Source organism: Rutidosis leptorrhynchoides, chromosome 4, assembly GCF_046630445.1.
Source record: "Rutidosis leptorrhynchoides isolate AG116_Rl617_1_P2 chromosome 4, CSIRO_AGI_Rlap_v1, whole genome shotgun sequence".
NCBI lineage: Eukaryota > Viridiplantae > Streptophyta > Magnoliopsida > Asterales > Asteraceae > Rutidosis > Rutidosis leptorrhynchoides.
The window spans coordinates 144,455,662-144,483,128 of NC_092336.1; the positions used below are offsets into that span (position 1 = coordinate 144,455,662).

Sequence of the window (27,467 nt, forward strand, 5' to 3'; positions counted from 1 at the left end):
AGAATAAAATAATTAAGGGTATGTTTGGCAAAACTAGCTGGAAGCTGCAAGCGTTTAGCTACAAGCGTTTAGCTGCAGGCGTTTAGCTGCAAGCGTTTAGCTGAAAGCGTTTAGCTAAAAGTGTTTAAATGTATTTAATTATTTGGCAAAGTAGCTGAAGCTGTTATAAAATAAGTAAAATGACAAAAATGGACACTAGAAAAAAATACTTAAATATCATTATTTTAGTCTAATAAAACATAGTCATTACCAAATAACCGAAAACATATATAATACTACTAATAACCGAAAACATATATAATACTACTAAATTATTAATGACGATCATTCCATATTGAAGTAGCAATATTGTTACGAACTTGTTTCATCTCATTCCTTCTTCCTTCAAATAGTCCTTCGGTGCGTATGTCATGATTATTAACATCATTAAGCTCATCTCGTGGTATGTAATTTGGATGTTCATCGATTATTGCAAATATGATATCTTCTTGACTATTAGTACGAATGTAGTTATGCAATGCAAATGTAGCCGTGATAACATCAATTTGTGTTTGCACACTAAACCTTGGCATTTCACTAAGTATGTGAAACCGTTTCTTCAAAATTCCGAATGACCTCTCAATATAACTTCGTAGAGATGAATGTGAACGGTTGAATGCTTCTTGCATATTATTTGGGGGCTCTTTTTGAAATTGAGATTGATGGTATCTTGTCTTTGGATATGGAACAAGGTATCCCTTTCTGTCCGGGTATCCTTTATCAACCAAATAATATCTACCTGATAATAAAGTTTAAACAAATCGTGTTGGAATTTGCAAAAAGAAACATGAAACAATAACATAGATATGTATATTTACCTTCAGGTGGTTGCGGGAAGTTCATTGACTTATTTTGGATTGAGTGCATAAAAACACGTGTGTCATGTGCTGATCCCTCCCATCCGACTGATACATATGTAAAACACATATCAAAATCACACGTTCCCATTACATTGAAAGTAGGTACTCCTTTTCTACCAATATAAGGTAGTTGTTGACTCTCTGTAATGCTGATGGTTGATTTTTTCTAATTGCTCCGTATTTAGAGTTTTCCTATACACAATATAATTGTGAATCATTAGTTAAATTAGATGAATAATATTATCTTAACTTTATATGTTATTTAAAAAATTAAATGAATTATATTATCTTACCGCAATTTTAGTTTTCCACCATTCATCGGAACAATTAAGTTGTTTGGTACTTTCATCCCAACTAAGACCAGTCTCTCCGTGCTTCAATGACTTTCAAAGGTTGTACTCCTTTCTCATACTATCATACTTGTTTTTTAAAGCTTTATCACTATGGAATTTATAGTTCATAACTCTCTCGAACTCTGGTTGAAGGGAAACCCATTTAAATGCAGAAGTTTGGCCATGCTTCGTGATATATTTGTTTAAGAACTGACACAATTCCAAAACCATTTCTTGTGTCCAGTTTTCTTTCTTAGCATTCTCTGGTTTAGGAGCCATCTAGCAACGTGATGATATATGAGTAATAGTTTATACTTAAACCAACCACCTAAAACAATGTGTTGTACTAATGCAACAAACTATAAAGACAGGTACTAAGGCTCGCTTATCCCATCTCAAGAAAGAGTACACAAATCTAATGATTACGGATTCGCTAACCAATTAAACCACTCAATGGATCCTTTATTCATCCTATACTAAAAATAATTTTTCATACATATTTTCAGCAACAATCAACAAGTTTCATAATAATCCTATAAACATACTCAACAAAATTTATAAATTTAATACGTATAGATACAAGTAACCATATATGTTATAATGAATCTTCCTAGACATAAACAAATACATAGAGATACATGCATATAAGGATTTATAGCTACACGTGTTGAGTAAACAATAAACAAACATGATTTGTAAAAAAAAAAACATAGAGATCATGTTATCATGTAACCAATTATGTGTCACCAAACTAAAATTCTTTAAGATTATTTGGTAAGCAGAACATGTGAGATATCTGTACGAACTTAACACTAATCAATTAATGATATAATAAATTATACAAGAAGATGCATACATAAAGGAACAATAGTTATATAAATTAAAATCAAAAACATTGAGTAGAAGCAATAAAGATACACCGATAAACCAACGAGTACTAGGTTTGTTGTTTACCTCAAAGAAAAAAACGTCAACGGCGTAATCAAGAAACAGAGGAGAATAGAGATAATTATTAGGGTCTGGCCTTTTATTATCATAAGAATAACTGATTTACGTGGGAGATCCCTAATATATTGGAAGGTTATTTAAGTCACTTAAATATCAAAAGCCTTTTTTAATCGCTAAACGTTGGATTTACTAGCGTTTAAATTACAAGCTTTTTCCATTCATTAAAAAGCTTTCAGCTCTTGTAAAAAATGTAACCAAACGAAGCTTTTTTATTAGATAGGAGCTTTTTCAAAAAAGCTAAACGCTAAACGCTCCAAAAAGCTCCAAAAAGCTTGTCGCCAAACATACCCTAAAAGAAAAAGAAATATTTTAATTTTTAATGGGATTTTAAAATTCAAAAGTATTAAATGTTAGGTCATGGGATAATGCACAAAATAAAATAATAAAAGTAGTTTTCCATTATAATTTTTAATTAAAAAGTAATTTATTTATTTAAAAAAAATCATTTATTTTAAGGATTTTTTTTATATATATTTTTTAAAATAAACAAATTGATTTACTATTTTCCAAGAATATTTGTCAATATTTTTTTTATTCATAATAACAATACTGATAATAAAGATATTAATTATTGATATCTTATTTAAAAAGGATATTAATAATAATAATATTAATATATCAAATTAATGCGTAATTATTTACAAATAATTGTTCGTGAATCGTCGGAATTAGTCGAGGTTAAATGAAATCATATAAAGATTTTTGTTTAAATTTTGCCGGAAATTTACGGGTTGTCACAGCTTTAAATGCGATCGTCCATTTTAATTGTTCTGTCGGAGATTTTCTTATAAATTCACCTCCTTCGTTTCCTTACAACTCACACCTCCTGTTGATGCATTTTATGCAAGTCCCTAGACATCTACCCACGTCCATTGCAGGTACAACAGTTTACAGGCCACCATGATTGCTCGTTATTATCCTATCCGTGTTTGTATGTGGTTACAGGAACTGCAGGAACGAGATTTAGATGTTTGACTATGTTAGACTTAGTCAGACGTACGAGTGAAGCCTCACTAGTACAGTTGACAGGCTCATACGCACGGTTGATGCTGAGCTAAGTCACAATTACAACCTAAATGAGAAGACACGAGTGAGTGATCACCCGTACGGCTGATGAAGCCAACTCGCACGTGTGATGAATGAATCGTATGGGTGAGTCAACAGCAGGGTATATAAAGTCTTATGTTCTTCATTTTAGGTTAAGCCTCTCATTTGTTACACACACTCAGATCTAGTGAGCTCCTCTGATTCTCTCTCAGTCCAAATCACCCGGGTGGTGAATAATAGCTCTAGGTGTTGATCTAATCACACTTGATTTAGTTGTGGTTTGACTAAATTAATCAAAAAAAAACTTAACCTATTCACTAGAGGGTTTGATTCACTTATTCTGCCATTGTGTGAGTTATCTGTTGATTTCTAAGTTCCTAGTCATGTTTCATCACCTTCTATTCTTTCCCCCTCAACTCATATTTTAAAGTATTCATCAATATGCTCCATCCAGTTTTGATTCTCGATATACTTCTAACTTTCATATCGGTCATTCTTCTTTTTCATCTACCGCCGGAAGAATCTATTTACTTCTACTATACTCTTGGGTTTATATTGTTTCTAGTTCTCCAGTGTCTTTATATTGCTATATGCATCGATATATATGGTTTATAATTTCTGGTTTGTTGTTGGGCTTTATATGTTCCCTTATATTTCAAAGTCTCTGCTTCTGTCTTCTATAATCATTATCATTCACAGTTAATGCTCTCTTTTATTTGTTGCAATTTATACCCCAATTTCTATTTCGGAGTTTTGTCCTTTCGTTTCTTCTTCTTGCGATTAAGCACCGCTTGTAATGGTCCAGAATTCACAGATATAAATTTCAGAATGAACATTGTTAATGTTCTAGGAAGGAAATTGTGATGGCACGATCTTGACTTGTCAAATTACTAGAATACCTTGGAAAAGGCCGAATCATCAAGAAATATTTTCTTGATATTTTAGAGGTTAAATAGAATACAAGAGTCGTATAACATGGCACATGATGATGTTATGATCTGTGAATCATCACGTTCCATTTAGAAACTCAGCATGACTTACTGTAATATAATCACATTGATCAAGTGTCATTATATTATACTAATTCATGCTTCAGTTCCCAACACTACTTCAAAATATTCCTATTTTAAACTTGAATGTTTCAGAATTTAGAAACTAAAATAGTTTCTTTTAAGATGTAATACAGATAGCGCGAAGAGGTAAATGATTTCAAATAAGAAAAATTAATGGGCTTCACTGAAGGCTTCGAAAGGAGTACCTGAAGTGGTAGATGAATCTGCCTCAACCGACTCTGTAATAATGGGCTTTTTCCCATTGGTATTTTCGAACTTAGAGGCGAGGGAAGCAAAATCAATTGCTCCCTTGACACCATCATGATAACTCACATACACCACCTCTTTTGAATCCGATTCCACCAATATCAAAGTTGAGGAATGTGGTCGCGTTTAACAACTAAAAGTATTGTAAAGGGGGTGGATACAATCTTTTTGTTAAAAGTATAATCGTTTAAATAGTTAAGATTAAATTTCATATAAATTAACAAGAGTCAAAGTAATTTTCAACTTATACTCTTATTGATATAAAAATTTCAAAGAATCACAATTATCTTAGAGTAGAATGGATAGCCAGTTGATACAGACTATTACATCTCGATAGCTTATAACACACCGAGCATATACAAGTTTTACATAATCGAGTTAATTTAAGCTCTAACACCACTATTTAAAACAGTTGTAGAGCGTATCTATGCTCAGAGAGTCTATTGTCCAAGTATAACTCTATTGACCATTAGTCCAAACTATGTTTGCACTTTGGTCGACAAGTTTAGTAGATAGTTAGTACAAGCACGTGGCTTTCTTTCTTGTTCTGTAGCTAATTCAGGAACATCTCAAAAAAGTTGAACATGTTAATTGAATAAATAATTAGAATGTTGTGTTTTCAAGGCGTTGACAGCTACATCAATGAATTGTGAATGCAAAGTTAGAAACACTAGAACAATAATAATATATAAATCATCAATGCAGAGATGAACACACAGATGTCTAAAAAATGCAGACCTAAAGGATAGTCTGAGTAGTGATCCAGATAAACAGAATCTCAAGGGTTCTGTTCTAAGTGTTACTCAAAGTCCCCTACAAGATTATACAACCTAGATAAACGATACTTAAAAGAGGAAAAGAATAAAAAAAAAATAAAGAAGAGTACGCCCTGCTCAGTTGAAAGCAAAGAAGAGAGAAATAGCAGCGGAAAAATACGTTTCTTCTCTGGAACAACCAAGTGAAGAGTGAACAAAACCCTAACCTTAATTTATAAAATTAAGATTTCTTCTCAATCTTTATCAAACAACCAGGGGAACGTCTTTTAGAAAGATGTAAACACCCACAATCGAACCCAAATAGATGAATATCAGATGAAGAAAAGCAAACCCTAGATCGTTGATTGAAGTAATCGAAGAAAAATCACCAACAATCAAGGTGGTCGCTATGATACCATGTAGAAATAAGACACAAACATATAATTTGTCAATCATAGAATATCAATTCTTCATTCAAGAACACACAACCATATGTAAATTGTTACCAAAGTAACAACATCCAACATATGTAAATGGTTATAAATAGATACGTCAAATTGTAACCTTTATATTAAATTAACGAGGTATCGTTTAGTTAATATAAAGCCCATTAATAGCCCATAGTCTAATTTCCACAAGTGTTGATCTTTTGTCCAAACCCCAATTATGGTACAAAGCCCAATAACCCCGTCTTTAATATTTAGCCCAACATCACGATTACTTCGATTTAAATAAGCATAATAATAACTTAGCTACGAGACATTAATTTAAAAAGGTTGAACATAACTTACAATGAGTATTAATCGCGTAGTGTTACACGGACAGAATTTCGACTTACAAACTTAAAACATTCGCCACTATAACCTTATTATTATTAACTTAAAATTAAAATTAAAATTAAAATTAAAATTAAAATTAAAATTAAAATTATAAATATAAATATATTGAGAGAGAGAGAGAGTAAGATATATGATATGGTGTAAAAATTCGTCGACCAAACGCTTCAATTTATAGGACCTGACCTGCTACAGCAAGCCATGCGATTACATGGGATTTAGGCAGGCTGGCCATGCGATCGCATGGCAGCCTTTTCCTGCTCACACGTGATTCCAAAACGTGGGATGCGCGTATTTATTTAATATATAATATAATATATATAATTTTATATAACTAATTATATATTATATTATATTCTTGTGCATTGTTGACTTGTAATTTTAGCTCCGTTGCATCACGCGTTGATAGTTGGTTCATGTTCTGTTTCCAGAATTTCGAACGTCCTTGCGTACTATTTAATATCTTGTACTTTGCGTTCTGCGGCTCGTACTCTTGTAATTTTGAGACGTTTCTCATCAATAAATTGAACCACTTGGATTGTACTTTGTACTTTTTAGCTTTTTGGTTGTTTGCGTCTTCAAATCGTCGAATCTGTCTTTTGTCTTCACCTTTTATTATTTAAACGAATATCACTTGTAAATAGAACAATAGCAACTAAAAGCTTGTCTTTCTTGAAGGATAATGCTATGAAATATATGTTCATTTTTAGCATTATCAATGACGATGAACAGTGATGGGTCTATTATGATGATGACCCTGTGACGTGGGTGATGATAGAAAATGATGTACGAGGATGTTGTTGAAGATGATCAAGTTATAGAATGTGATGATCGATGTGTTGATGATGAATGATATTGATCAATTGCTCCACTGAATTCCTTGTTTTTTGTTGTTGTGCAAAGAAAAAGAGAAAGGAATAGATATCTAATTGTTACTATTATCTATTTGGATTATGGTGGAGTCAGACGAGCCAAACATATACACACATATCCATTTTAATTGTTACCGGGTCATTAATGGACTAAGGGTTTTGCATCTTGGGCCTTTCAAATATTGGGCTATGTTAAGCAACAAATCATTTTGAGTGTTATGAAGTTGATAACATGGTGATGACAATTATAATGATGATAGTGATGATGATGGTTGATCACGATCATGATGATATATCATAGTATGATGATAGTTTAGGTAATAATGGGTGTTAGTTCAAAATGATAATGAAATGGGTTAACTGTGGGAGTTAAATCAGAAAAACATAATAGATTGGATTGTTAGGGGTGTTTGTGCTTAAACAAGAGGTCTTGGGTTCGAGCCCTGTTTGATGTATTTTTTTGGGAAAAGCTCTTTAAAGGTAGTAAACTTATTTTTTTTATTATTTACTTTTATTATTATTATTATTATTATTATTATTATTATTATTATTATTATTATTATTATTATTATTATTATTATTATCATTATTATAAGTATTACTATTAGTATTATCATTAGGTTATTATTAGTAGTATCATTAAGATTAAAACCATTAGCATTAATATTAAAAATTATTATTTTAGTTATTATCATTATTAGTATTATTATCAAAACTATTAATATCAATATCATTACTAAATCTAATTATTTATAGTATTATTATTATTATCATAAAAAGATACAAATTTTTATTATTAATATTATTTTACCAAATAAATATCAGTTACATGAAAATATACGTAATACATATAACGTAACAAAATTAATATTGTTATTTATTTAAAATATATCAAATGAATTGAGACATATACGTTATTAATATAAAAATGATATAACTAATAAATATATATATATATATATATATATATATATATATATATATATATATATATATATATATATATATATATATATATATATATATATATATATATATATATATATTTGTTCGATTGCAATTATGTGTGTTAATATATATGAATGATTTAGGTTCGTGAATCCGAGGCCAACCCTGCATTGTTCAGTTCCGTCGTATGCATATTTTTACTACAAAATTTCGTATAGTGAGTTCATTTGCCCCCTTTTACTCTTTACATTTTTGGGACTGAGAATACATGCGATGTTTTTACAACTGCTTTATTAAATGCTTTTGAAATATATTTTGAACTGCGAATGCATGAAATGCTTTTATAAATATTTGACGAGATAGACACAAGCAAAACATTCCTCGAATGAATTATTATGCAGACAGAAGTTCTGTGGATTATTATTGAATTATGTGGACATGATAATTGCCACAAATTGATGTGAATATTTTTCCCCAGATTATTATTGCTTGGTAACCTAAGAATTAGAATAGGGTATGGCCCTAATTCACACGAATCCTAAAGGTAGCTACCGGGTTTAACACCCCCACCCAGAATGTTCACTAGACGGAAGAGCTAGTGGGCGTGGTGTTTAGTACTTCGAAGTTTATTTATTATACAGACGAGATGTTCTGTTTTGGGGATATTATTGATGCGCATTATATGTTAAGGTCGGTTACCAAGCCAAGCAATGAATGTAAAATGAAATGTTATGTATCGAGATAATGATTTTATACACAGGTTATGTGTATGTTATTTTTTTGCACGAGATATGTGTACGGTTATTAAAAATCGTGAGGCAACCTACGGGGGAGAAAAGGATACGAACCTACTCTGCTAAGCATTATGAAAAATGGTTTTGTACACGAGATATGTGTACTGTATTTAAATCTTGTGGTCTATCAAAATGATGAATTTTATTGCTTATGATAAACCTATGAACTCACCAACCTTTTGGTTGACACTTTAAAGCATGTTTATTCTCAGGTATGAAAGAAATCTTCCGCTGTGCATTTGCTCATTTTAGAGATATTACTTGGAGTCATTCATGGCATATTTCAAAAAGACGTTGCATTCGAGTCGTTGAGTTCATCAAGAATATTATTAAGTCATTTATAGTTGGATATATTATGAAATGGTATTCATGCTGTCAACTTTCGATGTAATGAAAGTTTGTCTTTCAAAAGCGAATGCAATGTTTGTAAAATGTATCATTTAGAGGTCAAATACCTCGCAATGAAATCAACTATTGTGAATCGTTTATAATCGGTATGAACGGGTCCTTTCATGTATAAGGTTCAAAATTGTGAATTGAGGTTGAGTAGACCGATGATCATGTAGTCATTTGGCCGACTATTGAAAGAAATAGCTTTCATATGCTCCCCCTATTATATAACCGGTCATATCTATCTCCATACCTAACGTGTTAGTTTTCCATCATAAGGTTTCCCGCATCTCTTGTCGGTGGGTTTGGTGTCTTTTTCAGAGTGCTCTTACATCTCTCAGTTTGTTTTGTACTTGAGGTTTGGACCTCTTGAAATCTTGGGTGGATTGGGTGTGTATGTAGTAGGTTTTGATTTGTTGGGTATTTAGAGCTTGGGATGTTGTTAATTGAATGTCTTTGGTAATGGGTGTACATTCCTTATTACGTGTAGGTTTTTGAGGGGTTGTATGATTAGTATTTAGGATTCTTGAGGATTTATGGTTGCCTTCCGCCCTTCCGTCTTCATCAGATTGTCACATGTTTATACCCTCATCTAATCGACAAATTACTTTTTAATGATTTTTCGGGGTTTTATCAGCAAAGACATGGGTGTTGTTTTAAGTTATGTGTTAATATCTGTTTAGTGTTGATTTGCATTGTTGTTAGGGTTGAAACAGATTTTTTTGAGCGATAGTCCAACATGCAAAAAATACTTGTATATTTCAAAAATCTGTCATTCACATGTCAATATTGACCACTACATACAACGTATTAGTGCACGTTAACGATATCTATATATACGGTCGTTGCAAATATCAATTTCAATTTATTTAATTTAAAATTAAGAATTAAAGATTAAATCTATTTTTCAGAGGAAAAAAATCCCTTCCAAAGTTCCAATACACAACCCGACCCGAAGCACCTATTGGGCCACTCCGATGAACCCGCCTTATTTTAAACACCGGCTGACGCACAAAACCGATAAAAACACTATTTCTTATTCTTCTTCCGCTTTCGACTGTGAAACAACCACATCTGTTTCCACACGACCACACACCCATCTTTCAAGGTTTGATTTTTACAATATTAATACTGCGTAATATGTAGATACATACTCCGTATTTCTATTTAATTACTATTCTTATTCTTAATTTCATTAAAATTACCTGTCTTTTGGTATATCAATATTGTGAAAGTGAAACTGTTTATGATGTTATTAAATGTTCTAGGGTTTGCTTTACATGTAGTTAAATATACTTAAATTTTGGAAATTTATGTATGTTTGTGATTTTTTTTTTTTATTATATGTGCATAGAAAATGGGGGTTTCTGTGAATGGTGCAACTGATTTTTCATCAGAGATGGAAGTTGATGCTTTCAGAAGACTTTTTCCGTTACGATTTCACGAACGGCATTTGATCGAATCCGTACGGCCTGATGCTAGACCACTTACTAAAGCTAGAGATACTTCCTTGGCTTTAGGTTATTTTGAAACTTGTTACTTTTTTTTTTTATTTGGTTTGTATCTATAGGATATATATACATTCGGACGCAAGGTAAAAAAAAGTATGGAACTTTACCTATAATTCTATTGTATGTAGTGGACCTATAACTTGTTTTAATGACTTGTTAACTTATATGGCTTTCACATAAAAAATTTGGTTAGTCGATGAAGAATTTATTGGACAATTACAATAGCAATAATTAAAATTTTTATTATCATACATATAGTAGAATCATTTAAAGTTGAGAGAGTTTAATTTTGGGTGAAGTTTGATACATTCAAAAAAACTTTAACCTTATGTATATTGATAACACATTTTGCAATTTTTTTTTTTTAATTTTGTTTGTGTAATCTAGGTGCGGTAGCATCTGCAGATGGATCAGCATTAGCAAAGATAGGCTGCACTGTAATGTTTCTGTTAACCTTTTAGTGAATCTTGTTATGTTTTTATAATTTTACGCACAGAATTTGTTTGGAAGTGCATTATGAAAGTGAGTCAGAATTAGATAATTAACCCTAATTAAACAGGCTGTATGAGATAACATTTGCATTTTTTCAGCCTTTTGGTTATTGGTTTTATTGTAGCTAGTATGACACTAATCCGCGATTGATTATACGACCCCTACACAATTAGATTATCCAAAAATCCAATATGCAAATCAAAACACACTTTTGATATGTTGTTGCAGACTATGTTAGCTGCCATTAAAATGGAAGTTATGACACCTGCAAAGGAAACACCTGATGAAGGCTGCATAGGTCTGAGTTCCATGCACTTTTTATGTATATCATTATGTCTATTTCTTGCTCTAATTTATTATTCTTCCTGTATTTGATAATGTTTTTTTTTTTTTTTTTTTTTTTTTTTTTTTTTTTACAGCGATTGAGTTCCACATGCCTGCAATTTGTTCTCCTATTGTAAGGCCTGGCAGACCTGCCGAAGCTGCACCTGTAGTGTCAAAGCAGTTATCTGATACTATCTTAAGGTGAAAATTTTCTTTTACATTTAATTGGATCGTTTAGTAATTGAGGTATATGAGGTTAATCGTATGCTTCAGAAAATTGAACCATATTTGCTTTCCTTGTTTGTTTGATGCTTTTTCATTAAATGGAATATGTTTGTTGCAGTTCTGGGATGATTGATTTAAAAGAGTTGTCATTGGTCAGTGGCAAAGCTGCTTGGATGGCATACCTGGTACTTTTATCTAATCCATCTTTGTATTTCTAATTTTGTTAATGTGTTTATGTTGTCACATGAGTAATAAATTATGGTGATTTAATAGGATGTATATTGTTTGGATGCTGATGGTGCTCTATTTGATGCTGCTTTACTTGCTTCAGTGGCTGCATTTTCCCATTGTAAGTTGTTCGACATTATTGTGTGCCCGTTTTCTTGTAATATCAGCTAACTTTGAATACAATGGTTCTTAGGCATCTTATTCATTTATAGCGTGTCATAATTTAACTAAAATGGGTCAACTTTCAGCAGTTGAAATCGATTTGACTTTAACTAAAAAGAAACGGTCAACTTTCATTTCAAAAAATGGTCATTCTACTACTTCTTAAATTCAGAGAAGTACTATTATATATAATCTGACTCCATTTAATACTCTTTCAGTCATTATTTGATGGCTATATGTCACTACGAAAGTCAAGTTTATGTTTAGTGCATTGCATTTTCTTTGGCCTAACAGAGAATATAAAATTTTTCGATTCTACTAGATATACTTTGCTCATGGTTATATGACTTCAGTTTCTGTAAAATTATAATTATATGAAAAGATATTGTTGAAACAAAATAGATATATAGAGCAATCCACAACATGATAGACAAAGAAAAGAAGAAATAATTCAGAGCTCTTAACTTGAGCTTTATGTTTATATTTTTCATCATATAAGCAATCAATTACAGAAATTTGTGGGAATTTTTTTAGTGATCGTGCTTATTATTGCTCCTTACGTTAAATTTCATTACTTAATGTTGCAGTGCAAATTCCGTTAGTGTCATTGAATGATGATGGAAGAGTTGTAATTGTTTCCAAAGAAAATGAGGGGTATAACGTAAAAAATAAACCGGTGAACGAGGAGAAAAGGAAACTTAAATTAAGGAACATTCCATTTGGGTTAACATGCGTACTTCACAAAAAATACATCCTGGCTGATCCAACGGCCGAGGAAGAATCGATCATGGAAACTATGATAACGATTGTATTGGATTCATCTTATCAATTGGTGTCTCTTAACAAACCAGGTGGTGCTGGTCTTGCTTATGAGTCCGTGGTCCAGGTCAGTGTACAACTAAGGTTTTTGAAATATTTAGACAGTATTTGATGAACTTAAGATAGATTTTGAAGGGTTTCAAACAAAGTAGAGTTGGCGAAGGGGAGGGTGTATAGCATTATGGGTAATGGGTCATCATGGGTTCTGGTCAAAACGGGTCCGTTATGCATGCAGGCCAAAGTGTATCTGTTATGGTTATACACTTACACACCAACACTTGTGATCCAACTCTTTTAACTCGTATATGATCAGTAATTAGTTAATGTAAAGTTGAAAAGATAGGCGTGTTGATAACGGTTAATATTTGGTTCGATTGGAAATGGTGGGAGGCTGCAAGTCTTGTTTTATTTTATGAACAATGTGCTTTTAGTTATGATTATGTTAAATATCTCATCACAATGCTGATTCAGTTTCTCTAATACAGCGATATAGTAGGTTGTATGCATCAAATACTCACATTGAGCGATTTTCGACCCTTTAGAGATAAGACAAACCTAGAATTGGCCCATTCGGGCCACTCCCCATCTTAGCATCTTCTTCATTAAATTTCTCTCCTCCACATCAGCGCCAAATTAGCACCAAACCCTTTCACTTTTCTTGCACTAAACCCTCCCTATCTTTGACTAAATAATACTCACAAATATACCCCTAAAGTATAATAGGTACAAGTTATAAAACACATGGTACAAATTAGAATTACTTTGGGTCCCATATAATCAGCGCCAAGGTACGCCACCCTTTTGGCTGGCGCATGGTTTCACATGACACTCCGTATCTTGGTGAGTAATTTGGCGCACACCAAACACCTTCACTAACGAAGGTTGGGACTCCACTCATAAGTAAGTGGGTCAAAGTTGTCACCTTTAAGTTCTATATCATGTATGGTTACTAAAAAAAAGCATTAATAACTTGTTTGACTCATTATCAATATAAGACCCAAACTGACCCAATATCATGTTAACGAGGTGAAAATGTTACCCAAACTGACCCATTTTCATATGGGGCTATGGTTGCAGGATTGTGTTGCACTGTCAAGACAAAGAGTGAAAGAGGTTCAGGGAATCCTGAATGAAGCCATTTCGGATATGGATACGGATTAGCTTTTACCAAAAAGAAAAAAAGAAAAAAAAATCAACAAAAGAAACTTTCTCGTTGCATTTTTTTTTGTTCCTTCATTTTAGCTTCTGACGGGTAAATCGTTTCTCTAAAATTACTATTTACGAAGTTGGTTAATTGCTAAGGATACAGGATCTTCTCTAAAGCTCTATAAAAGGCTTTTGAGTGGAATTGTGGCATGTGGTTTGTATACACTTTCTCTAAGTTAACTATGCTTTGCAATATGATCCAATTTTAAGTAACTTCCTTCACTTGTCATTCTTTGTATGTTCATGTTATCGTCTATGTTGACTCAATTTTACACCAAATTTGTTTGACTATTGAGAATACATGTAAGCTTGTGTTTGTGGATGGGCTTGTTTCGTTAAAGACTTAAACTTTCTCTTGGTTTTTACAGGTTTGTACACTTAGTATGTCTGTGTTTGTTTATGCTTGAATGTTGGCTAGGTTTATGTGTTACTATAAAGTTAAAAGGAACTCTTCTATGGTAACTATATCTAAGAAGTTAGTAATAGAAGTCGTCATTAAAGAGATCGTGAGTTGAGAGGCTTGTCGCATGGTTCAGTTGACCTCATTGAATTACCAAGCCTGACCCATACGGAATTCGAGTTCAACCAAATAGTCAGATTGAACAAGTTAAATAAAATTGTGATGGTTCAGATTTAATTGTGATGGTTCAGATTAAAGATGAATGAAACCATGCGCAAGTATTGTTGATATCTAATAATGTTGCACCTTACCAAAATCACTACCATGAAGTTGTGTATTTAACTATTTATATATGTTTCCTACCATTGTTGGTTCAAAATAGATGCACAAAGTATATAAATTAAGAAATCATTATTTAAAGCCTATGATGATAATAATACTAGAAAAAGAAAATCAATGTACTATAAACTTACACTTAACTTATGTAGTTTAAGAGTTTTAAGCCAAAAGTTATCTAATATTAAGTGTTAATAAACTTTTATTTCATTTCTGTTGATAACAAAACTAGCATACATAGAAAATATGTAGTAATTAAACATTTAACAGAAATGAAGGGTACTTCACCGTAAAACTACTCCATTTCCCATCTTTTTCACTATCTAAAAATACAAAATTCTCCAACCATTCAGTTAGTTTCTATATTCGATTTTTATAACAACAGACTTAAAGTTTGCATATAACTCTTGTACGTAACGATTGTGTAATAGTACACGTGTTTCATGCACCTTAACGACAACCTATGGTCTGTTGTCGAAGAACGATACAAAGACCACAGCCAAAGAATAAAAAACCTAGTACAATGTTACAGTTATCTTTCAAACCAAATCCAATAAAAGAGGATCACCAGCTGCCATTACTCTAATGAGTTTTATAAATTCTTGCTCATTAGAAACGCGCAACAGGTACACCGCAGGTACTTCAGGTAAATAAAAACTCGTGGTAATATTCGAAGGTGGCTTTCGTTTATATATCATTTTACTAAAAACAGGATCAAAATTCTGAGGAGAGTCCATTGCTATAAAAAACATGGGAATAACAACTTTCTGATGTACATCAAGATCTCCCACAAGGTTGACCAAGTCAATAAAGTCAACCACAAACCTTTGAGGGATATAGAACACCTCTGAAGTGCAAATCGTGAGGCTCAAGTCATGATTCTTTGTATGGTCCTTGTAACTGATCTGCAAATGAGCTGGCATTGAGTTCACAACTTTTTTTAACCATTTCCGCTTGTTTTCCATAACAATCTTTGTTGTCGTCGTATGGAACAATGGTCTAAGATCTCGATACCTGCGGAAACAGATATGTTAAGATAATAATTGAACTAGTTTCTGGTGATAAATGGATTAAATCCTTTCAAGTGTATAGTTTTTAAGGAAAAAGTGAAATAACATGTAGTAGTAGATAGAGCCTAAAGTACCAGGCATTTTCTACTCTTTTAAATACTTATTACATCAATCAAAGCACTCGTGTCTTGCCCGAAAATAAAACAAGTGAACTTGAGGGTAAATCGGTCAAATTGATATTTCTAAACCAGCTATAGAGGTAAGTATGGAGGAAGAAAGTGTTTAGTTTGGTCATTTTCAATAAAATTCTTGTTTGGGAACAAAGTATAACAGAAGAGTGTAAGAGCATCATTTCTTACTGGAAAAAATGCAAGCTGGAATTAATAATTTGCCCTTCTAGTTAAAAATTTAAGGATCTTTAGACATTTTACGTGTAGTCAAAGACTTTCAAGAACTATATGTAAAGTCAAACCTTGTCTGTTATCCACAGTTTAGTCTTGTTAGCTTGTACCAAGTTCCAGTAATTAATAATTGTATTTGTCTTGTAAAAATATAAACCCTTCTGCATTTGTAAATCTTTCAAACAATTTTGGAAGTTGCCTGCCACACAAATAAATTTAATAAAATTTAAAATAAAATAAGAAAACAAACATAAAAACAAAATTAATAGGTGTAAGATGATTGAATATATGTTAATTGAAGTTTCAACAAACTTTTAGCCATTAATATATTGATTGTTCTAAAATCAAGGTTGCAAAAATCGCTACTCGGGGAGGACTCGGAATCTCGATGTTGACCAAGTCTGACTATGACCGATTTTGACCAATTTTCTGAGTAATCCCACGTTTTGGCCGAGTTATGATCAATTTTCCGAGCAATCCTGACTTCTGGCCATGGTTGACTGAGTTTTGACCGAGTTTGACCAATTTTGACCGAGTGCTCGCAAAGTACTCCCCTTGTTGTAGTAATTCTGAGTTCCGCAGCACTGTCTAAAATGAGACTACACCTACTCTCCAGAAGCCAATTTGAGTACGTCCAAATTAGCGTTTAGTAAATCGGATAGTCAATGAGATTATCAAATCATTTTGATGTACTAGATGTTTATGGGCGCAATCCCAATAAATTATGTTATGCTGGCTTACAAAAGATATGTATACATCAAGTATTCGAAATTTGAAATAATTGAAAATTATATTGTACAGATGATCAAAATGACCACCTTCAACAACAAGATCACGATTCTTTTTTTCCGCAAAAATAATTACAGATTTGAATATCCTTCCATATAACAATCTCCATTCCAAAGCAGTTCGTTCAACGGGTCCATTACAAAACATTATAACAACAGTATTCCCAAAATTCTTTCTCCACCGAACCAAATTCCCTATTTCATAATTTACTGTATTCGTTTCATCCACACCAAGAAAACTAGACGGTAACTTTTGAGGTACAAAATCCTTCCGATCTCCATAATTAATTATATTTTTCCGTCTATTCAATTCAAGCAACACTAAACGTGGCTGCAAATAACCTACCGAAATCAAATCTTGAATCCACGCAACTGTAAATTTCAAATCTTTTTCGCTTCAAAAGCCTTCTTTAGACATGGCATAACTTAAATCCAATATCTTTTCAAATAATCTATGTTTATCCGATTTCCAAGAAACAAGAAAACGTACCAAATTACCGGCATTTACATGAAGATCTTTCTCTTCTGCAAATGGATATGATTTAATTGTATCGTATCTATGGACCGTAGGAGGATAAACGACAACATACCCACCAATTTCCCATAAAAGACGTTGTGCCCAATAACCTCGTAACACATCAGAAGCCATTGAACTAACCGAAACAGGAAGCATTAAACCCGAAAACGATGCGTACTGAAACATGGTATTGAAGGAATTTAAAGGTATCATTATCCCTTGAGGTAATACAACTTTTGGCGCATGTTGATCGAATCTAATATCAAAAGGTTCAAGATTTTGTTTTTTAGTAAAGTAAAAAACCGAATCAACATCTGGTAACCCATTCGAAATCCCTTGTTGAATATATTGATTCCCGCTAACCACTTGATCGTAATATTCTTCATGCTCGATTTCACCTACATTCTCTAATGGCAATCCCCTAGGCCTAGGCCAAACTGATCTTTGACCAAAATGAATATAAGGATTTACAACAGTTCGATTCGCGTTATCATGATTATACTGCATTACTGCAAAATAACCTCCTTTTTAGCATTTTCACCTGCTAATTCGACGTCGAAATGCTTGCTAATATCATCATCAATTATTTCACCTCTATCATCAAAATCAAATATTTTTTTAGCACCATGTTGAATAGCAAACAAATAGCCTACACTTTTTCTAACATATGAATTATAAGGCAAATAATCAACAACCCGAAACCCTAATTTCGCTTGATCTTCTAATGACAAAAAGATTGTACCTTTAAGACTCCAGTCACTAGGAGTTTTTGCCTTCCCAACTGCAAGAACTTGCCAACCTTTAATTTTTAACAAATTTTTAACCGAATTTGACGGGTAATCGGATACTGAAACAACAATCCATTGATCTGATTTGAACCTTGAATATGGGGTAGTGGTATCTGATAATCTGAAATGGGTGGTGTGACTGAATCATAATCAATTTTGCGTAAAGTAATGGTTTTTGTTTGTGGGATTTCAGATTGGAAGCAAAAGAAGGTGGCAGAGTCGCCGGCGTTACGGAGGAAGAACTCGGCGGCAACGGTGGCGATCAGGATTGCAATTGTGACAAATTTGTAAATATTTTGTGAAACCCATGTAGAGAAATCAAGTGATTCTGATGGGGAGAATCGATTTGGGTGGATTTTTGTTGGCAATTATTGTAATTTAGGGTTTTGGGGTTTGGAATTTGGAGTATGTTGTTGGACCAACATTGAATCATTTACACATTCATACACTCGTTAGATTGTGTATATTTTTGAGGATCATTTAGTCTTTGGAAGCACACACTAGTGTGTGTGTGTGTGTGTGTGTGTGTTAAGTAGTTCTCTGCTTGTGTATCTTCAACTTCAATTGTGATTAGTAGTTGTTGGGTCCTACATGTTTAAAGTCGCAAAGTTTTTGGCTTTGAATCTAGAATGATATCACCATGAATGAATGATTGGGGATGTTTATTGTTATGTTTGAATGAATATGACAAAACATCAAAGTGTAGAGTACTAACATTTCCATTTTTATACATAAACTCAGAAAGTTTATCAACATAGCAATTTATGACCTTTTCCTAAGCACATTTATGTAAATATGCAAAGTAAAAATGGATTTTTTTTTTTTTTTTTTTTTTTTTTTGCAAACCTTTTTTTTTTTTTTTTTTTGCAAACCAGAAATTATATAAAATTGATCCATGCAATACCGTGTACATAACTTGCATATTTAGAGTAAAAATACTCCAATAAAATAAAATGTTTCTTTAATTTAAAAAAGATTGATCTAATTGAGTTGGGGTAGGATGACTAACTTTGGAGGCCATTGGCAAGGAGATAAATTTGCTCGAGTGGGATGAAATTGGGTTGGATCAGCCTATTGAAAAAAGATAGTCGATCAATTTCATGGATCAATTGAAGTCAATAAAATGTCTATATTTGTCTTTTAACACCTTTCATGGATCAATTCCTCATTCTTTTGGAATAAACTAGTTTTCTAACCCTCGCTTCGTGCCGGGAGTTCGGTTTTCAATGTATTTTATTACGTTTAGTTTGTAAAATTATTTCGTGGTTAACGATGATGTCGTTGAAGCGCAACTTGAGTCGAACTAAAATGTGTAACACGTCAAAGATTTAAATGTTATTTTAAATTAACAATATATGTGTATCTCCGCGTTTCGCTATAGAATTGTTGACTTTTAAAAATTTAGCGCAATTAAGCCGTTATCTTATATTAACACTTCGTATGATTTAAGAGTAGAAGATTTACTGAGATATATCCAAAAAATTAGTAAATAATTAAAAAATAATAATAAGACCCATATGTGTTTGTTGTTAATAGATAAAAATAGTTACGGAGCCTGCGAGTGAAAAGTCAACGTGTATGAAAAGTACCCCAAATATTTAGCGTTTTTTAAAAAGAATCCGTTTTGCGTATAGTTAGTGACATTGTGTCCGTAAAATTATTCCGAGTTTAACGATGGTGCCGGAAAAATTTAACTCGTTGCGAGCGAGAAAATATGACCCGTTGAATATTTGGGTGAAGTTTATTTAAGATTTTTTTATAAAAATGTTGATTTAACACTTTACCCCCCTGGATTGGTGGGGGGGTTTAATTATTGAACAAAGTATGGGATTTTTTGGTAAAATGAGATTTAGTTAAAAAGAAGTTGGAAATGATGAAAATACCCCTGTTACAATTTATCATTTTTGTCTAATAGTTAATATAGTAATATTTGAGCTTAAGTTTTTTTGATTTAGGCAAACTCAATATGTATTACCTTTCAAACAATTTACTCATAAGATCAATATCTAATGAGCTTCAAGGGCTTGTATATTTGCAAGATTTCCAAATTTACACCAATCATTTGAATGGAAGTATACCAACTTGAATGGGAAATATGACCAATCTTGTGAGTATGAATTAAGCCGTAAAAAACCTGAAACTTTAGTGGCATTTTCAGAACTTCAGTTGCTAAACCTTCACTCTAATTATCGTGAAGGATGGACCGCAAAGTGAGTATTTGCTATGGAAAGTTAGAGTTTTTAGTTTTGACTCGGTACAAACTCGGCAGTAGTTTGCATCAACCTATACGAAATTGTAAGGATCTTTCTAGTATTAGAAATGGGGATAACAATCTCTTTGGGGATATTCTTAATGATATTGGTAATCTACTAATCTTAGTAGTCTCACTTATTTTGGAGCCGATATGTCAATAACAATAATCTTTCGGGCAGGGCCATCTCATTACTTTTGAAAGCCCTGTGCGAGATATAAAATGGGCCCTTATAAAAATTAAAATTTTAAACATCCTCGTCATCACGTTTTATCAAATGCTCCGGTTTTCGTATCCGTTTAATACAAACCAGTGATCATACGCCCCAATTTTTTTATCCCGTTTTATAAAACGGTTGATTTTCCAAAATTTTTGGTCCTTTTGAAATTTTGGGCCCTGCGCGATTGACCCACTCGCACACCCTCTAAGACGCCCCTTCTTTCGGGTGAGATAGTTGAAGAGTTTGCGCGATGTGATAATTTAACATTGTTTAATCTTTTAAATAATCAACTCACAAGTAGAATTCCTTTGGCATTTAAGGGTATGTTAAGTTTGATTGATGTAAACTTTGCAAATAATCACCTGACAGGCCTAATAGCGGTATTTGCACCTTTCAAAAGAGCCCAAATTTTAGTCTTTGAAGAACAAAGGTATTTTTGGGTACACGTTGTAACGGGTCTGAAATGTTTCATCATAATGTTTCTTACAGGATTATGTTGGCTGTTATTGGTTTGGGTTTGTTGAATTGTTGGTATTCATATTCGTAACTGCTGTCATTCTTTTCATGATGAGCGGTGGCGAAAACTATTTGAAAAGAAAAAGATATCACTGAAAATAATAATGTTTTTTCATTCCTTTCTACCAAATGGCTCGTTGGCTCAATTTCTTCCGGAGTTCGACTCCGGTGGGGTGCAGCATTGCACACAAAGTTACCCCTAACCCTTGAATTCCATCCAAGAGTGCTTTCCACACATCGCGTTGCGGGGGCAGTGGGGGAGGGGGTTTGCCGCCCATGCCTTCGGATTGGGCTGTGTTTCCTCCTTGGCAGCAGTTGGGGGCGGGTTATGCAACTGCGGGAGATGAACGCGTGAGTGGTTAAAAGCCCCCCCCCCCCCAAAAAAAAACAGGTGTTAGGCTTGCTATATCCATTGATGCGACAGAAGGGTTAGCTTTTGTGCATCATCTTCATATTATATTATCCATCTTGATATCTTTTTAGGGAATATTTTTCTTGATTCGAATTTCAAGCCATTAGTTGCTGAAATTGAAATCTCGAAGCTTTTGGATCCAACATGTGGCACTGCTAGTCTCAGTACTGTTGCTGGATCATTTGGTTAAGTAAAGAATAGAAAACCTGATCATTGTTTCAAGAACTGGTCCCCGAGAGCTATATGTGGCTAAGCGGGCGGGTCAGTTAACTAGTCAAAAAGGGTAATCTTGGTGATGAAAACAGGATATTTTGGGTAACAACCAAACCAGTCAATGGGGTAATTGGTTGATTTGTCCTTTTGGCTGAGAGTCAAATGGGTTGTGTTTTTTTTTTGTGAACCAAACGGGTCGGCTTGAAAACATGTTCAAATGAGGTATTTAGTAAGATTTGAATGGGCGAAGCCAGGGTAGTAAATGGGTCAAAACGAGTATTTTTGGGTAAGAGTCAAATGATCCGGGTTGGCCCATGACCTTTTCCCTAAATTTTCCTATGCTTAATAATTAGATCATGAATGATTGCTAAAAATATGTTATTTCAGTGATTAGTTATAAGTACCCATTCAAAAGCACTCAGCTGATTTTGTTAAATTAAGAAAGAAGTAATAATAACTACTTATATAAATTAAGGTCATAAATTATCACCAACCAAGTATCCCTCCCTTTAAAATCAAAACTCTTGCAGCCTCAAAACACAAAAAACCAATACTAGTTGCATAATCAACCTATTTCTTAATTTCTCAACCATTCATTGTTCCACCGACTCGAACTCGCATCAAACATCTTCATTAGATCCTTTTCAAGCACTATCGAGCCCAACGTCTTCAAATCGTGCGAATACATAGATTTACCGTACACCTTACTTGCAACATCTCCTAAATCCACCAAATTCGCACCCAAAATACTATCACTTTTCACCCCTATCTTTTTGTAACATTTAATCAGCTTATTGACGTTTGCATAAACGTTAACACCTGAGAAACTGTAAGTCGGGTTATTAAGGAAGTTGATAAGGGTTTGAGGAACGAAAGGTGAGTAACTAATTTGGAAAATAAGACAACGTTTTTCGACACATAGTTGTAAAATGTCAACATTGTCTGAAGAGCTTGATTCGATATGGAGGCCGACTACTAAATGGATGTTGACTTGGTGGTTGATATTGTTTTCGGTTTCAGTGATTCAATCGGTGACCGAAAAAGGACATTTGGTTACAGTGGTGTGGATGATGTCATCATAGAAGGTAACATTGGTTGTGTAGGTGGTCTTGGTGTTCACCATGTCTCCTGTGTTTAACAAATTAAAGAAAACATTAAATACAAAAGTTAATGTTAATTTCGAAGAACTAAAAACCTAAATTGAGCTACCCTCAATATTCTCACAACAACAATACACAATCTAAAGAATAAAGTTAGATTGGTAAGTTCAAAAACTTTCCTAAAATTTTCAAATTTTAATCTTGGTAAGTTTGAATTCATGGAATAGTACATTTGTTAACTTCATAGCCTAAGAAACTCTCATTAATTAGTCGATTTTCTTTAAATGTCAATGATCTGCATAACGTCTGAACATAACGTATTTTAGGTCCTCATAACAAGTTAACAACAAACATATTAAACAAACTAGATGAATTTAAAATGGTAAGGTATTGTTTGTTTTCTAGTAAGATGTGTTTGTCTGAAGATATTCGGATCATATATGTAAAGTAAATAAGATGTGGCCTAAAGGTCTGTATGCTACATAGTGAAGACTGTTTTCTTATGTCTACAAAATAATTCTTATCTGTCTGAAGCACTTAGAAGCATTTTTATAAGTCTCCGAGGTTGCAGACAAAATAAAACATTATATTATTTTATGTCTTCAGAAAAACAAACAGTTTGTAGTAAAAACGTCTGCGAACACGCAGACATATGATTTAATAATATTCGCAAACTGGAAAACAAACAACACCTAATGGCTCCGTATGGTTGGAAAAATGTTTTTGGAAAAAATGGTATGTGTCAAGGGAATTGGAATTGGAATATGAAGGAATTGACATCGATAAATTCCATGAAATGTGAAAAAAATATGTTCTTATTGACATGGAATGTAATTGAATTTCATTTTATTGAAAAACTAAAAAGTGATACAAAAAAATTTACGTTTTCAATTTTCATTTTCATTTTCACTCGCTTTTCCAATTGAAGTTTTGGATTCGCTAATTGAAAACGTGAGTAAAAAATGCTTGTCAAAAATGTGCATCGAAAACGTGCACGCGATGCGAAAACTCGTGGCGAAAACACGCAGCGAAAACGCGCTACGAAAACACGCGGCGAAAACGCGATATACGAAAACAGGAGTCGAAATGTACGTAAAATATAAATGTAAATATTTGAGGATGTCTTGATTTTTCATAGATACAATGTGGGAAGGAATTTAAATCCGTCAACATCTTAGGGAATAACTATTCCATAGATGAAGACATCTCAAAATTTCAAAGAATTTAATTTCTTCCAAAATATGTCAACCAAACAGAGCTGTCTAAGGAATTCAATTTCAATCCTATCAAATTCCCTTAAGATTCCTTAAACTAGACGGAGCCTAATTATTATGAATATACTCCAAAAAGGTAAAAGTTTTTTCCAGTTAAGGCTATCGAGAAGGAAGACTCAAATCAACGGGGCTAACTGTTTTCAACGTTTCCTCGGTCGAAAGGGCTATGTTTGGCGTTTCCTCGGTCGAAAGGGCTATGTTTGGATGGCTATTTATATACTTTAAAAACCGTAGAATTACATATTTACTATGTTAATTAATTAATTAATCTCACTTAAACACAGAACAATATTTAATTTCTAAACTGTTTATATGTATCATGCATGTGATTCAACAGACTAATACGCAAAAATAGGTGTCGAAAACTCTACCTTAATCAGAATGGCAACTCGAAATTGTAGTAAAACGAATTAAACTTGGTCGAAACTCCAACAATATCACGCGTGAATTTATGTTTGAGGAGAATCCAAAGGGTTTTGTGAGAAGCTCCAAAGTCAATGGGCCAACTGCATCTTCTAATATTCCTTCATTTGGGCCATATACAACGAGTTGTTCTAATCCTTGCAAGGCTAATGGGCTAAATGTAAATGTCCCAGCTAATTTTACGGTTGACTTTTCCTATCACCAAAATGCCCAAATATTTTTTACCCCTTGCACCAGAGCCCAAAAAAAAAAAAAATTGACAAAATGCCCTCGCAAGGCGCAAGGTACCTTGCGACCTTGCCTTCTTGCGTCCTTGCGTATTCTTTTAATTTTTATCACAGTTAAATGACATGTTTAAACGCCCGCGCAAGGTACCTTGCGTACACACTGGCGCAAGTACGCAATCCTCCTTGCGTCCTTGCGTCCTTGCGCCTTTATCTTATCAGGAAAGGATTTTCAGGATAAGATTTCATTAGATTTTCTAGATTTTCATGGATAGAATTTCGATCCTATATAAAGAATGTCCCGGGAACTTGAAATTTATCATTTCCTAACAACTCATTCCAAAATAATTTCAGTGATTATTGGCTACACAAGGTACATTTTCAAGCATTTTTTCACTACCTAAATATTTATGAATTGTGTTAATGAAGATAAATTTGTTGTTCATATATGTTGTGGGGGTTCTTTTGAATATATTAACAACATTCCCAAGTATTTACCCGAAGATTGTTTTAGAATTCGGCTAAAACTACCTGTTGCACCTGTAAAACTAATGAATCAGAGAATATTATTAAAAAATGTTCTTAAAAAAATACAAATGCCACCCAATTCACCTGTTTCAATGAGATACATTTATAATAATCATGTTTTTGATATTACGGATTATTATGAAGACTTTCAAGAGTTCTTACAATATGCAATTGTAAATGCTCCGATTGATATTTATGTTGTTGAGAAAGTACGAATGAATCTACCACAACGATACCCAGAAACACACGTACCACAACGAAACTACGAAAAACACCAACCACAACGAAACCCAGAAACACTCCAACCACAACCAAACCCAGAAACACACTCAACACAAGTCACTGAACCAAACCTTCATAATTTAGAAGCGGGAGAGCCTGAAATGCCACCTCCAAACACTGAAGAGTTTGATATGTTTAACTATGGTGTTGAAAACGTATGTAAAATTAAAGAAGGAGACCACCCGTTTGAGATATCTGTTGTCGCATCTAGTGATTCAGATGGAGAAAAAGACGGAGACGAAGACGAAGACGAAGAAGATCAATATGAAGAAGAAAAGCAAGATTTATTCTGGAATATGCCACCTCTATTGAGTCAGCAAGAGCAAGAGCCTGAATTTACGACACAAACACCAACCATGTATAGGGTATCAGATTTAATTAAAGTTCGTCAAACTTTTTTGAACAAGGCCGAGTTCATAAACACTCTATTTACAAAATGTCTTGAAGAAAACTTCCAAATTAAGCCTGTAAAGACGGACAAATCTCGATACACCGCTAATTGTGTGTTGCCAAATTGTGAATGGAAAATTAGTGCTTACAAAATACGGAACACTGAAAACTTTATGGTAAAGAAATTGCATGACGTACACACATGCTCACGCACACTAATTATGGGAAACAATAAACATGCTACCAAAAAGGTGTTGGGTAGTATGCTTGTGGATTCTTTCAAGTCTGCAAACCGGGAATACAAAGCAAATGATATACGTGCGGATATAGGACAACGGTTCGGTGTCAGCATATCTTACAACCAAGCATGGAGGGCCAAATGTCATACATTACAGATGCTTCGTGGCAGTGCTGAGGACTCGTTCCGAATGCTTCCCCTTTACCTATATAACATTAGGATCCACAACCCGGGAAGCGTAAGTAATTTGGTCACCGACAAAGAAGATAGATTTTTGATGTGTTACTATTCCCTTGGCGTAGTTGTAAGTATCGATAATCTCTCTCATTTTTAACTTATAATTGACCTTATTATAATTGAACACTTTTGACCTGCTAAAATCTATGTAGGTTCGATCATTTGTTCAACATTGTCGCCCGGTAATCATCGTCGATGGTGCGCATTTGAAGGCAGGGTACTCGGGGACAAATTTAGTTGTCGTTGCGATGGATGGCAATAATGGAATTCTGCCATTGGCCTACGGAATTGGTGGCGGCGAGACAAACGAGGTTTGGTCATGGTTCTTAGGCAACCTAAGAGATCATTTAATGAGTTGTGGTATGAGTGATCGTATTTCAGAGCTTACTTTTATTTCTGATCGTGCTGCTTCAATAGCACATGGTGTTTCAACTGTGTTTCCTGAAGCCTTTCACTGTTTTTGCGCACGTCATTTGTTTGGAAGCATCAAGACTAAATCTAACAAATTCAAATATTTTGAATGGCATTATTGGAAAATGGTGAAAGCTTACCGTGGGTCGGATTTTGAGGATCATCTTAGTGTATTTCGAAGAAGATTGAGAGCGTCTTACAATTATTTAGAACAAGTTGGTTTCCACAAATGGTCCAGAAGTAGAGCTGAACATGTTAGGTATTCATACCTTACTAGCAACAGTGTAGAGTCTGTTAACGCACTATCCAAACATGCTCGAAAACTACCTGTTTGCATGTTG

At 33.5% G+C, this 27,467-nt stretch overlaps 2 protein-coding genes and 1 pseudogene across 2 annotated transcripts; 1 reads left to right on the forward strand and 2 right to left on the reverse strand.

Annotated features, from left to right (window-relative positions):
* Positions 1-314: 314 nt before the first annotated feature.
* LOC139841097 (uncharacterized) lies at positions 315-1,510 on the reverse strand. The gene is made up of 3 exons (XM_071831330.1): positions 1,447-1,510; positions 858-944; positions 315-778 (listed from the first exon to the last, which is right to left on the reverse strand). Exons 1-3 carry the CDS (start codon positions 1,508-1,510, stop codon positions 315-317), a joined length of 615 nt encoding a protein of 204 aa, XP_071687431.1.
* An 8,608-nt stretch (positions 1,511-10,118) lies between these two features.
* Positions 10,119-14,362, forward strand: LOC139840245 (uncharacterized). The gene is made up of 9 exons (XM_071830492.1): positions 10,119-10,308; positions 10,553-10,720; positions 11,099-11,148; positions 11,432-11,501; positions 11,623-11,728; positions 11,871-11,937; positions 12,026-12,101; positions 12,730-13,028; positions 14,039-14,362. The coding sequence occupies exons 2-9, from the start codon at positions 10,558-10,560 to the stop codon at positions 14,120-14,122; spliced, it is 915 nt and encodes a 304-aa protein (XP_071686593.1). The 5' UTR covers positions 10,119-10,308; positions 10,553-10,557; the 3' UTR covers positions 14,123-14,362.
* An 844-nt stretch (positions 14,363-15,206) lies between these two features.
* Positions 15,207-18,914, reverse strand: LOC139840246 (probable glycosyltransferase STELLO2; annotated as a pseudogene).
* Between the last annotated feature and the right edge of the window lie 8,553 nt (positions 18,915-27,467).

What these genes read in the sequence shown, in the direction of transcription:
- LOC139841097 (XM_071831330.1), bottom strand. Translation starts at nt 1,510, where the DNA reads ATGGCTCCTAAACCAGAGAATGCTAAGAAAGAAAACTGGACACAAGAA. An exon ending in AGAAATGGTTTTGGAATTGT is followed by an intron (nt 945 to 1,446) that starts GTCAGTTCTTAA and finishes CATATGTATCAG; the next exon opens with TCGGATGGGAGGGATCAGCA. An exon ending in CTTCCCGCAACCACCTGAAG is followed by an intron (nt 779 to 857) that starts GTAAATATACAT and finishes CTTTATTATCAG; the next exon opens with GTAGATATTATTTGGTTGAT.
- LOC139840245 (XM_071830492.1), top strand. Translation starts at nt 10,558, where the DNA reads ATGGGGGTTTCTGTGAATGGTGCAACTGATTTTTCATCAGAGATGGAA. An exon ending in AGATACTTCCTTGGCTTTAG is followed by an intron (nt 10,721 to 11,098) that starts GTTATTTTGAAA and finishes TGTGTAATCTAG; the next exon opens with GTGCGGTAGCATCTGCAGAT. An exon ending in TAGCAAAGATAGGCTGCACT is followed by an intron (nt 11,149 to 11,431) that starts GTAATGTTTCTG and finishes ATGTTGTTGCAG; the next exon opens with ACTATGTTAGCTGCCATTAA.